General features: G+C 38.0%; 1 protein-coding gene across 1 annotated transcript in view; it reads right to left on the reverse strand.

The window, feature by feature from the left end:
- Window positions 1–6,630: 6,630 nt before the first annotated feature.
- Window positions 6,631–12,852, reverse strand: part of LOC126457137 (PCI domain-containing protein 2) — a 66,781-nt gene continuing 60,559 nt past the window's right edge. The window contains exons 7-8 of the mRNA XM_050093205.1: window positions 9,059–9,258; window positions 6,631–6,891 (exon numbers count right to left, since the gene is read on the reverse strand). Of these exons, the coding sequence (XP_049949162.1) occupies window positions 6,678–6,891; window positions 9,059–9,258 (414 nt within the window). The 3' untranslated portion in view covers window positions 6,631–6,677. The remainder of the gene's footprint in view (window positions 6,892–9,058; window positions 9,259–12,852) is intronic.

Raw genomic sequence — 12,852 nt, forward strand, 5'->3', positions numbered from 1 at the left:
CCCTACAGAAAAAAGTCTACAGGCATCAAACCCAGGGAATGGGCTGGCAAAGATACACATCCTCTGCTTCCAATCCAACAATTAGTAAACAATAGGTGAGGACATGCTGTAGTACTTTGTGCGCTATGGACTGGACAGCCATCATTTGGAACCACAGGTTCCTCCTAGTCTGCAGAAGAACATCTAGAATCCGTGGAAGATGACCTGTTAAGAGACTACGATCTTGTACACATTTAGTATTCCTTCTATGAAAAACAGGCCTATGAGCTGACATACCACACATTTACACTCCGTGGGTGCTGATATTCCACTTTAATAAGTGAAAAGGGACTACCAAAGGATCAATAGCACATGTTTCAGCAATTTACCGAGCCATGATTAGTAATTGTGGTTGCATCACTAAACAAGATACATGACACATCTGGAGTATCGAGTCTTAATGCCCACGTATGTAAGTTGACATGATCCTCATAATTATTTACATGCATCTCTTGATGAAGAGAACTTTGATAGGGCACAAGAGCTAACATGCAGATCAACTGCAACTGCAGCAAGAAAATTAGTTTCTCCCTCTACTGTTGTCAATTGTTTCTTTATGTTACTTTGTCTAGCCTTTAAGCTACTACTTCATATACCTGGATGAACAGATTGATAAAAAATTGCCAAGATGGTTGACATCTAATGGGATATCTTGCCACATACATTGTACACAATCGAACTGGAATCTTCCTACACTCTCCATACACCAAGAGCATGTCAGGATTTACCAACGCAGAAAAAGCCATCATCCATTCACGACCTACTGCTTGAACTGTTACATACTAACTGACTAGCAAGTTGCAATGCACTCGAGGAACCCACAAACACACTGTAAGCAAACATAACAACATTTTACCTAACAACTATGCAGGTTGAAAGCCCAACGAGTGTTGGTGTCGGAACTTTTCAAAATATACCTTGTAAACAACTAGAACAAACACCATTGACATTCTAATTTACCCTAATTTCAGTTTGTTAATGTCAATAGGCATTGTTCCATTTAAAAAAATGTATGTTTGCACAAAAACTACTCTTTGTAAGTATTCTTTCAATTTGTTTATTGGCTAACAATACGAGCCTCTGACTACTGATCAATTCTGTAAAAACCGCACATCAAGAGCACTTTCCATTTCCACAATATTTATGGTGAATTGCTGAAAGAGTGGTCCGGTGTTTCAGAGCACAAAAAGTAGACATGTGAAAATATGTGGAGTAAACTGAATTTCAGATGTCATATTGTTGGTCATCAGGAGCCTGGATGGTCCTTCCAAACAATTGCCCAGCATCCTGGAAATGAGGAGTCAACTGTAATAATGTTGGTGCCAGTAGTGACACGAAGGAGTACACACTCACTGCCATGGTTCTGGATGGCAGAGACATGCATATTCAGCAACTGTTGATTACACAGTTATAGTAGAAATTAGGAATAAGATTGTACACGGAGCGTCATCCAGTTATGATTTGCTGGAAGCTGGAATATCAACAATGGCTACTCATCAAGCTTTCCCTCACACCTCACAACCATGCGCCCTTCCTCTGATTGTGAAATGAAAAACACAACTGGAGGGCTAAACAGAACAAATTGATATATAGTGAAGAAAGCAGATTTTGTTTTGACTTCTGTTGCTGAAGACTTCAGTCAAATGTTTATTTCTTTGTAACCCCACACAAGCAATAGATCGAAGCGATCTGTCACTTGTGTGACCGACCACTTCGTAAAGCACTTGTGTGTGGGCAAATCGTAGCAGTCAGTCACTAATCGCATGGAAATTCTGGGCAATCCGATGGATCGAATGTGGCCTGTACATGCAGTATGACTGTTAAGTAGTGATATGTGGCAATAACGATGGGACTTGGTTCTCTATTTATTAAGTGTAGTTGTGCAGTTTTGTTTTGTTTCCCTTTGCCCAAATTGAGTAAGATCTTTACATTAGAATTAATAGTTATTCAGGGCCCACGAACCACTCTGAGATGTGAAATGGGGGCTGTAGTTGCCATTTATATTAAGAAGTAATACAAAATACACCTTCCAGCTTTGCAGTGATGAGCATTCTGAAGCTTGTGGTGTGGAAGTAGAACGGATGAGTTGTTCACAGTAATAGTCACGAAACACTAGGGTCCATATGCTGATTTTGAGTTATTTATGAAACAATTACACATATTATTGAAGTTTAGGTGGGCAACCAGTTGCATGTTATATCATGACATGGATCGCGGCTATCTGTTGCTCGTGTGTGGAGCCCTTTGATTTTCATTGATTAGCCGTGGTGTCTGTGAAGGCCACTAGTGAGCACAACAGCCAGGAATGTAACACTTATAAACACGACCAACTCTGGCCGTCATTGTGTGACAATGCACAGCTTACAATGCCTATACAACTCTAAGGAGTGTTAGGAAAATACTGAACATAATTTATAACATAATCCAGCTTATTCTGTGGATGTTCCTGTAAGTCAGCAAATCTGCTCTCCCAATGGATGATGCCCTTGTGTAAATTTATCATATTATCCTATGCCATATGGCCATCGACAACCATGGCCAAAACAATCATCAAACCTGTTTCCCCATTGAGCATGTGGTGAGACAGCATCTGGTCCTGTCTGGTAACTGTCAGCAATGATGCCTAACCAACTCAAACAGCACATGGTAACAGTATAGAACACCATTTCCCAAGATGACATATAACACTTCTATAATCAGCTCTATGGAGTCATATGACAGGCAACTCAAAACACTGAAATTGTTGTCCATGAGAATCTGCTCAAAAGTGCATCACCTCTTATATTAGTCATATACCCTACTAAAATGTGTACATTACAGAAATTTAACTTCATCTTTTTCCACTACTGTAATATTTTTGACAATTACTTAAAAATAAAGTACATATTTAAGAATGTAACCAGTCTTACAAAATTTTTCTTGTGTTGCAGCATAATGGAAACTACAGCCATACAGAGAGAGGTTTTGTCTCTCCTGACAGCCCACACAGAGCATTTCCATATGACACGGAACACGTATTTCACCAAAGACTACGTAACCTTTCATCAGAGATTGACAATGTAAGATATCAAAATGAGAAAATTCTTCAGGAGCAAGAAAATCTGGGAAGCAGGCAAAACTTATTGAGAGAGAGTGTGGAAAAAGCTATCACCAACACAAAAGAAGAACTTCAAAAAAATGAAACTCATTTTGATGTGTTTCAACAGAAACTAAATGAATTTGCAGATCTTTTGAGTAAACTTGAAGAGACTGAGCACCAAAATAACATGTTGCTAAATCAAATACTTGAAACTCTAAAGAAGAACATACCTGAATGATGTCATCAAAGATTCTCCATAAGCATGTACAAAATTTATATATATATTCAGTTCAACTGGAAATGTAATATCAAAAGCTTTCAGCAGCAGGATGAGGATTACACAGCAGCAACAGATTGTACTCCAGTGAGGATTGCTTTGAACCACTTAGAGCAAAGCTTTTCTCACAAATGAATTTGGAGTAACCTGGTAACTTTCTTTCAATATGAGTGAGATTTAGAGAACAAGTGTCAAATATGCAGCACCAAAATGATATCTTATATTGACCAACATGAGAATATGTGCAAAACAATGCCTAGGTTTACAAGTGTACTTACCTGCCATCTTAATAAGTGAACATCTGAATTCAGTTACATGTAGAAAGCAAATGTAACATACAACAAAATGTTTTATAACTCTTCAGAATATTTTCAGAAAAAAATCCACGCGTTCAGCACAACAACCAGTCACAAAAATTTGCAAGTTGCATAACAGCAAAATTTCTGCCTAAAATATTTTTTCCCTAATTTTGTTCCATAAACTTGTGAGTAAGCATATTCAAACCTATCGCAATGCTTATTTTGGCCACATTATTTATACATTACAACAACAGAAAATGATGGAATATCTCTCGTTCATTGAATCCTTTAAATTAGCTACCATCTCAATGCAAAACATGCACATACAGACAAACAAACTGTATACAATGAAATTTACTGACATATTAAAATTACCCATTAGGCCAGAACCTGAACCTAGAACTTTAATGGACAATTTCTTATCAAAAGAGTCATTCATGCATATCTCAGAGCTTCAATTTGCCACTGCCTCTCTTCAGCAAATTATGTAGGGGAGCTTTTGGTGAGTATTAATGAAGGACAGAGGTACTGGCAAACTGAGACTGAGAAATGTATGAAGAGGTGCACTTTGATTACACATTCATTATGTAAGGCATTATTTTGGGTTTGAGTCCCAGTTGAGAACACAGTTTTAATCAGTCAGTGAGATTCATGAACACGTACACTGAACTTCATAGTAACTGATTCATTATGGGTGAACACAATATGTACCGCACACAATTAGTAAATCAAATCTGTATCACTATTTCATAGACCTGTTTGTTTTTTAGCAAACGTGGTCCTGAAGATATTAAGAAAATTTAATATGTAATAATATGGCCTCTTTATGTGAGGTGATTATATCACTGAATTGACTATGTTAAAAGTGATGCTGGGCCATGTTATCAAAGAAACTAAAATGATTTCATTTTGTTAAGGACGCAAACTAAGACATGCTTCAATGTGTCTACACCAAAAAATAGATTCTAATCATGGACTATAAATATGATAATTTGTTAATAAAATTTGTGTTTTCATTAATTTGTTTATGATTACTGTTGATTTAACATATTCCCACATCCACTTTTTGTTTCTGTTTCTTCTAGTAGTTCTCTCCTACTTCTCATTCTCCATGGGGTGCCAACACGGTACTCAGGAGCACCTCTATGCATTCTGGGAGGTAGGAGAGAGGTAATAAGATCCAATTTAAGACACAAGCTACACAAGGCACTGCTTGTGGCACAACAAATATAAGATTTCTATAAGGGTGTATTGAAACTAGTAGCAGCCACTTACGGTGCCGAGCTGAGGGGCACCGGGGGTAACCACATGCAAGATTTCTTTACAGTGTGTATCACAATTAGGTGGCAGAATCTGACATCAGTGAAAGTGTACGAGGGGAATAAGAGGGGAGGGGGGGGGGGTTCTAATTGATGAGTTAGATGTGTAGAAAAATTCTCAAACCAGCCTGAAGGTAATGGCGCATTGAAACATTCAACTAGGCTTTAAGACTTGTTTGGCTAGGTTAGTTAGTGAGGGTATTGTCTGCGAAAGGATGAATGAATGAATGAAAATAGCCTGTGTTGTCCCATTGAGGGCAAAGGCCTCCTACAAGTAAGGGTAGCTGCTTTTAAAGACTCATGCGGTGAGCTAGTCCTTGTAAGAGGTTACTGCACTTAATGCACAATACACATTGAATTACACTTGGTCACTTAGTTGTAGTTCTGGTTCTTTCCACTCCTTTCTGTTTCTGGCTATACTGGTCCACTCTCTTCCTGCTTGTTTTCTGAATAAGTCCAACCATTTGTGTCTTGATCTTCCTGGGAGTCTCTTGCCGATGTAGGGGTCCCATGTGGTAGCTCGTGCTGTCCATCTGTCGTCTTGCAGTCTTGCCATGTGGCTGCCCCTTTTCCCTTTGGTTTTCATAGACTGTTGTGCTGTGTCTATTGTTGCTGACATCTTGTGTATCGCGGTGTTTGATATTCTGTCTTTCAGAGCAATGCCAAGGATCTTCCTCTGCATTTTCCTTTGGCATACCTGTAGTGTTTCTATCTTTGGCTTTGAGAGCCCATGTCTGACTTCCATATAATAACCCTGGAAAAACGAAGCTTGCTAGCAATATGAACTTTAAGGACCAGAAAGCTTTCCAAGCTAAGGAAACTCTTCATTTTATTTCTTTTTCCATTTTGTTGTTCAAGGAAATTATTTGACCTAGGTATACGTATTGTGATGCATACATTAGTTGCAATCCTTCAAGATATTTGGGGTTTCTAATCCATCAATTTCTCCAAGATGATCGTGAGCAATGCAAACATTGGATCTTATAAAACCCAGTCTGTTTCTGAAGCAATGTGATTCTGTCTAAGCAATTCATCAAGTCATCATCTACCCTAACACAAGCTCACTCAAGGAGCCTCACTTTCCTGCAAATAAATTCACATCCAGATAATGTCTATACATGACACAAAAACTCCACAATTAATATAGGAACACATGTGAACACAAATTTCCCATTCACATACCCCCCCCCCCCTCTCTCTCTCCCCTCCTCCCTCTCCTCCCCTCCCCCTCCCTCTCTCATCAAGCTTAATATACTAACTTACACTTCACAACCCAGTTATATACAAAGTGGCTTTTTCTTTTGCAGTAAAAAAGAGAAGAAGAAAAACATTTGGTACAAAAACTTTTGTATTTTCTTCTTAAAAGTGTACAAATATGGAAAATTCATAACAATATTAATGTGAATTATCCACATCACATTTACATGAATTGCACCAAACAATTTATTTTACATTTTGTGAAACATAAAATTACCTTCGCAATGACACTGTACAAAACATCTTCTCCAACATAATACTCTCACACCTAAAAAGAAAAGTGAAACTAACTCTCTCTCTCTCTCTCTCTCTCTCTAACTCTCTCTCTCTCTCCTGCCCCCCCCCCCCATTTTTCACACACACACACACACACACACACACACGCAGATATATATTGCCCTTTTGTATCAGACTATTGAGCTCAGTGCCGGAAAGGGCATGTGTTTACTTACAACTAACTTTTTATGGCTATAAGACAGATAGCCCTTTATTTTCTTTTCAGCTATTAAGTTTGCAACAATACACTGAATTTCTTCTAAATCAATATCATCTGTGCCCATTATCTTAAGGGCTATGAGAAGTGCTTCCAATGGAATCTGATGAGTGTCCAGCATACAGTGCCTGAAAAACAACAACTTCATAATGGCAAGTACATTGTGGGTGAAGCCATAAGTTAAACATCTACTACAGAAAACTGAACAGCATTTGAAACTATTGCCAATGCATAAAACCATCAAAAATGATAATGATAATAACTGCTGAAATGTAATAAAAGTGCTTAAAAACTGTCACAGATAAACAAAACTGCCTAGACACCAAATATTTAGATTTTACAACTTACTGAACAATTCTTTGTAAAGAGTGATTACACATAAGAAATAACAGATTACATAAATTTCTTAGAGTTTAACATCTTACTGATAACACGGTCATTAGAGGTGGATCACTGACTTAGGTCAAGAAAGGATAAGATGAGAATCACTTGCAAACTGAAGGAGGATTCATCTGAGAAAAATAGATTCCTCTGGAGAGAACCTGGTAGCTAATACAACCCAGGAACATCACAGAAAGTGCCAGTTTGGTGGTAAGGCATCAGGGTATGGGCCACTGAATGGCTGTACAGGGATGCACACCTTCATTGGTGGTTGGAGGAATACTGTAAATGCTCAGAGATACAGGGATGAGATACTGCTAACACATGTTCGCCTTTCAGAGGTGCTGCTGCTCCTGACTGCATTTTTATGAACAATACTGCCTGTCCACTATGAGCTCCTCTGGTGGATGAATTTCTTGAAGAGGAAGATAACCGTCGCATCAACTGGCCAGCAAGATCCCTGGATCTGAATCCTATGGGACATGTCAGGAATGCATTAACGAAGTGAATGTCAATCCTTCAGCCTCCATGAAGGATACTTCCAGACCTCTGGACTGCTATTGCTGGGGAATGGGATCAAATGCCGAGAGAGCTCTCAAACTATCTTGTAGAGAGCACATCAAGACACTGTATAGCATATGGGGCTATTAGGGGTAACCATATTCCCTGTTAACAGCTTCTTTTGATGGGGAAGAGATTTCCAAGTTGTGTTATTTTCTTACAAACGTGTACCTTAGCTATCAGAACTTTTTTAACATAATGTTTCGGACACTGATGTACGCCAAACATTTCTTGATTAGGCTGCAGTTTGTATAGTAATCCCTCCAAAATCCTGGTAGAGGAATCTGTCCTGTTTGTGATTATGCTTAACTTTTGGACACTAGTCAATATCTGCTTTGAAAACTGTTGTTCTAAAAAAACTGACCTATCTAAGTAAACTGAATGCTCACAGATCCTGGGCAACAGATGCCACCAGGTTATCACGCAACGCTAACAGAAGTCTTTCCTTTCTCCTGAAATGAGATAAAAACTATTTGGAATACAGAAAAATCAGACAAGAAAACAAATTAGGAAAAATGGGTACATTTCCTTAACATAAACGATGAGCTAATCAGAGGTAACCCCAAACTGTAGACACTTTTAATACCTATGCCTCTGCCAATCCACTTCTCAAACTGGGAAATACGACAACAGTAAAGAAGGATGACTCTTCTCATCACAGACAGCACTCTCAGAAATTTACGTATCACCGAATTTATAACTTGTAAAAGGGATTGAAAATTGAAGAAACTAGTGTGTAAACTGAACTTGGAGGAATAATATTCCACATAGTGTTAGTTACGCAACTACAACTGTTTTAAGATTTGTGCAGAAAGAAAAATGAGTTGGGTACACATGTATTCTACAACTTCCTATAGCATATTTAATTGATTCAGTGTAATGTAGTAGAATTTATGGGTGAATTATAAAACTTTCTATTAGGCAACTCCTCTTCACAAAAACTCTTAAAATTAATGTATTGGACAGAATATAATTAATATAAGCATTGTGGTACTATAATATGTTTTGTGTGTTGTATATTTTGAGCTACTGATTGACAATTCCTATATCATTTTGAGATGATACTTGGATGAAGAAAGATAAAGAAGTAAATCAAGTCATTTCATTATATTGCACTTAAATGTACATCCTTGACTACTTTCCACATTCCCAACAATGCTCTCCACATGAGCAATGAAATATAACTCCTGTAATGTAAAAGGCTGAAACCAGGTTCAAGAGCATGAAGTAACAGGACCATTTATGTATCAGACATTTGAAGTTGTAAAAATGCTAAATGTGTACTTCATTGGTGAGCACAGAGTAAAAAATTTATAAATATTTAAATATGTGATATAAAATGCATGAACTTACACTCTTTTGAACAAATTTCTGTATGCAATTACTTTCAGTTTCTCAAGAATTAAATATATACCACATTTTATGAAGAAGAATTGGTGCTGCTGTATCACTTTATTGGCTTGCCTGATATTTCCACTTCTAATAGCCTCTACAAGCTCCCAAAACTGAAGAAGATCATATTTGGCAAGGACCTTTTTCTTTGGCATGTAACCCTGAAAATAAAGGCCTGTTTATAAATTACATTTATGGAGAAACTGTTCATGATATTTTTAATTTTCAGGTCTTCAGACTGTGAATAACATCAAAATTCAAATTTATCTTTTACCGATGTTTCAGGCCAGCGAAGAGCCAATTTAGTGGAATTAGGACTAGTTTAAGACTATAAGTTCCTTTACTAAGGTAGAAGTTGCTAGATCAACTGTTATACCTTTTTAGGGTACAACACAATACTAAAACATTAAGATACAACAATAACATGTTAACACAATAAATTTCTCTGAGATACCACACCAAATGAACAAATTTGCACAGCTAAGTTCAACTTTCAGTTTCTCTGTTTCAAAAATACAAGTAATATGACGAGGACAGATTACTGCTCACCACAAAGAGGAAGCATTAAGTGGCAGAAAGGCCAATTGGAAAGAATTTTCATTAAACACCTCCTCTATGTGCTGAGTAGCAATCCATTTTGTTATTCCAATCCAGATTTTCCAGTCTTTGAAATACAAGTAATCTTTAAATAAAGGACATAAAAGAATACACAACATTAAAAATTTGAAATGTTCGAAGATGCAATAAGTGCCTATATTTATAGATAAGTTATTTTCTCAAAATGCAGGGTGAACACCCAGTATTGACAAGAATGTGTACACTTTAGAAACAAGAAATTTTTTGTGTAGGCTGCTGAGTACCTTGGAAGATTAGCAATGATTTAAGATGTAGACAGAGAAAATGGCCAAAAAGCAGAAACTATTAATGGCTGCAATATTTCTGATCTATGTGAAGTACTGTAATCATGGGAGGTCTATCACATACATTAATAAGACTTACGTGCACTTGCATTACATTAATCGTCATTTTTGGAGCAGTAGTAAAAGCAATGGCTTTTTGCACTAATTTCAGAGTGAAAAAAAAAAAAAAAAATGTTGTGCATGCTGTTGGTGAAAATGATTTGTGGCAAACATACAATTAATAATTAAGTCTGGGAAGAACTGTCGCAATAATGCTTTTCATAATATTTAATATTTAAGTATGGGACAAAATACTGTGGCTAAGCTTACCACAATATTAAAGTTAATCCATCACCTAACGACTAGGAGACTTTTGTAGCTCTCACACATGTGGAGGAATTTCAATGACCATTCTGCCCCCCCCCCCCCTCCCCCCTTCCGATTAAATGTATTTAGTTAATATTGAATTCCAGCACAGATTCAAATTGTACAAGATACCATGAACCAAACAATCACAGTCAGGGTTGATTGTGTGCATATTTAATGAGCTGGTGGGATTTGATAGGAAAATTTCCCTCTCAAAAGTAATTTTCCCTGTGATTCCAAACCGACCATCGTGTTGCCAAGGAAACGCGACCACAGGATGAGAGTGTCTGCATAATTTATGGATGTCTGGAAATTAACTTAGTAAAATAGCCTCAAGATGCTGTGTTCATTAAATAGGAAGACAGAAGCTGTTGCTTTGAAACTTGCTCTGCCACCACATTTTGGTAGAAAGAGACCTTTCATTTACAGTGGCATTGGTCAGGGGTGTTCGGCCAGGAACACTGCAAAATGACCAACCTAATAGCCAGGGAGTCACCCGTGTCATTCTGCCTGAAACATCACAGGAGGGATCATTGTTGCCGTCCTGGTCAAGTTGGCTGCTATGAACTACGTTTTACCAGTGTAGTCACTCCACAGTGTCTCCACCGAGGGAATAAAACTGATGGAGAGATTTTCCCAAGCCCACTCCGGAACAGTCTAGCTCTGGTCAGTTGGTCTCAGCACAATGAGAAGATTGAATGGCAGTCTGCCACTATCTTAGTTGCAACACATGCCGGACTACATTACATTAAAGTCAGGCGGGCACATTCTTAGAAGATGCTCACTATTTTTTTATCACAGTAACAACATGTTCTCACATGCAGTGTGCTACCAGCATGTCAGTGTATCAATGGAAATCAACACACTTTTGTCTCCATTACTCTCATGTCTCAGTACTGCTTACTTATTTACATCCGACTGATTCTCTCTAGATAAATGTACTAATTTTATATGGGCTGGAATTAATTCCACCATTATTTTCAAGTGGTTTTATGTATTAATTTCCCATGGATAACTTGCATGTGCCAACAGTAGTTCAAAACTGTAGACTCATTGCCAATCCTGCGCTGTGATGGCTGCCTTGACACTGTCCAATGCAGCACCTCTGTTACTCATCTATATTACTTCCCCGTGTCCCTACAAAAATAAAAACCACTATTGAAACACCTGCTGTATGTTGCAAACTCCGATGCTGAATGGTCACGGGGACAACCAGTTTCTGCAGGTAAGCTCTAATTTACCAGTAAAATTACAGGAAAGAATAACAATGCTGAAGGTGTGCCTCTTATCATCAACAGCAATCAATCATCCTATTTCCAGATCATATTACATTCGTCTCATGTAATAATTGTATCCCACTTTTTCCATTTATGAATCTCTTCATGAGCAGCGATGAAGCAAAGCCTTAAATTTCTCCAGGCCTTCACAGACATAGAAAATTTAATAGTTCAATAGTTCAAGAGGTTCTACAACCTGTATTTTCTTTTTGGAATGTTGAAATAACTAACTTCCTTTCAGGAAATGTATTTTATTTCATGAAGTTATATAAAAAGCAGACCTGAGCTTCTTTTGAAAAAAATCAACAAAAACATATTCAAAATAATTATAAAAGTGATATCCCACAAGGGTTGTCCATAAATTAAGGTTTCCAATGCTTTTCCACATAGGAACTCATTTTATTGCAAAACCAATGACAGATTCTGAAAGCTTGGACTTTTAGCTATTTTTCAACACAGTCCCCATCATGATCTATGCATTTTTGGAGATGCTCCAGAAGCTTTTTCATACCTAAGTTGTACCATTCTCCCACCAACTTGTGCAGGAAGGAATGGACAGCTGCTGTCAGCTCTTCCTCACTTGAGAATTTCATTCTCCTCGATTGTTGCTTCAAGTTGAGGAACAAATAGTAGTCACTAGGAGCCACATCAGGGCTGTATAAAGGGTGGTCAATGATTTCCCACCCGAATTTGGTAATGAAATTTATCGTGGTACTGGCAACATGAGGGCAGACGTTGTCATGGTGCAAACATACTCCCTTTGTCAGCCAACCCCTCCTTTTGTTAGGTACAGCCCAGTGTAGTTTTGTTAGTGGCTCGCAGTACCTTGCTACATTGATTGTTGTACCTCTTTCCAGGTATTCGACCAGTAAAACACCTTCCTTACCTCAGAATACTAAAGCCATCACCTTCCCACTGACGGTGTTTGCTTGAACTTCTTGAGATTAGGAGAACCGTAATGCCGCCATTGTTTTGATTGTTCCCTACTATTTGGCACGAAGTAGTGGACCCAAGTCTTGTCTCCAGTTACAACTGAATCCACAGATTCCTCACCCTCTTCACGGTAATGGTGCAGGAACTGGCAGGCACTTTCAATGTGCTTCTTTTTGTGTTCATCAGTGAGCATCTGCAGCACCCACCTGGCACACACCTTGTGAAACTTCCAAATGTCTGTCAAAATCTTGTCTGCGGTAGTCTTAGAGATGTCCCCTGT

This window comes from Schistocerca serialis, chromosome 2, assembly GCF_023864345.2.
Source record: "Schistocerca serialis cubense isolate TAMUIC-IGC-003099 chromosome 2, iqSchSeri2.2, whole genome shotgun sequence".
Classification (NCBI taxonomy): domain Eukaryota; kingdom Metazoa; phylum Arthropoda; class Insecta; order Orthoptera; family Acrididae; genus Schistocerca; species Schistocerca serialis.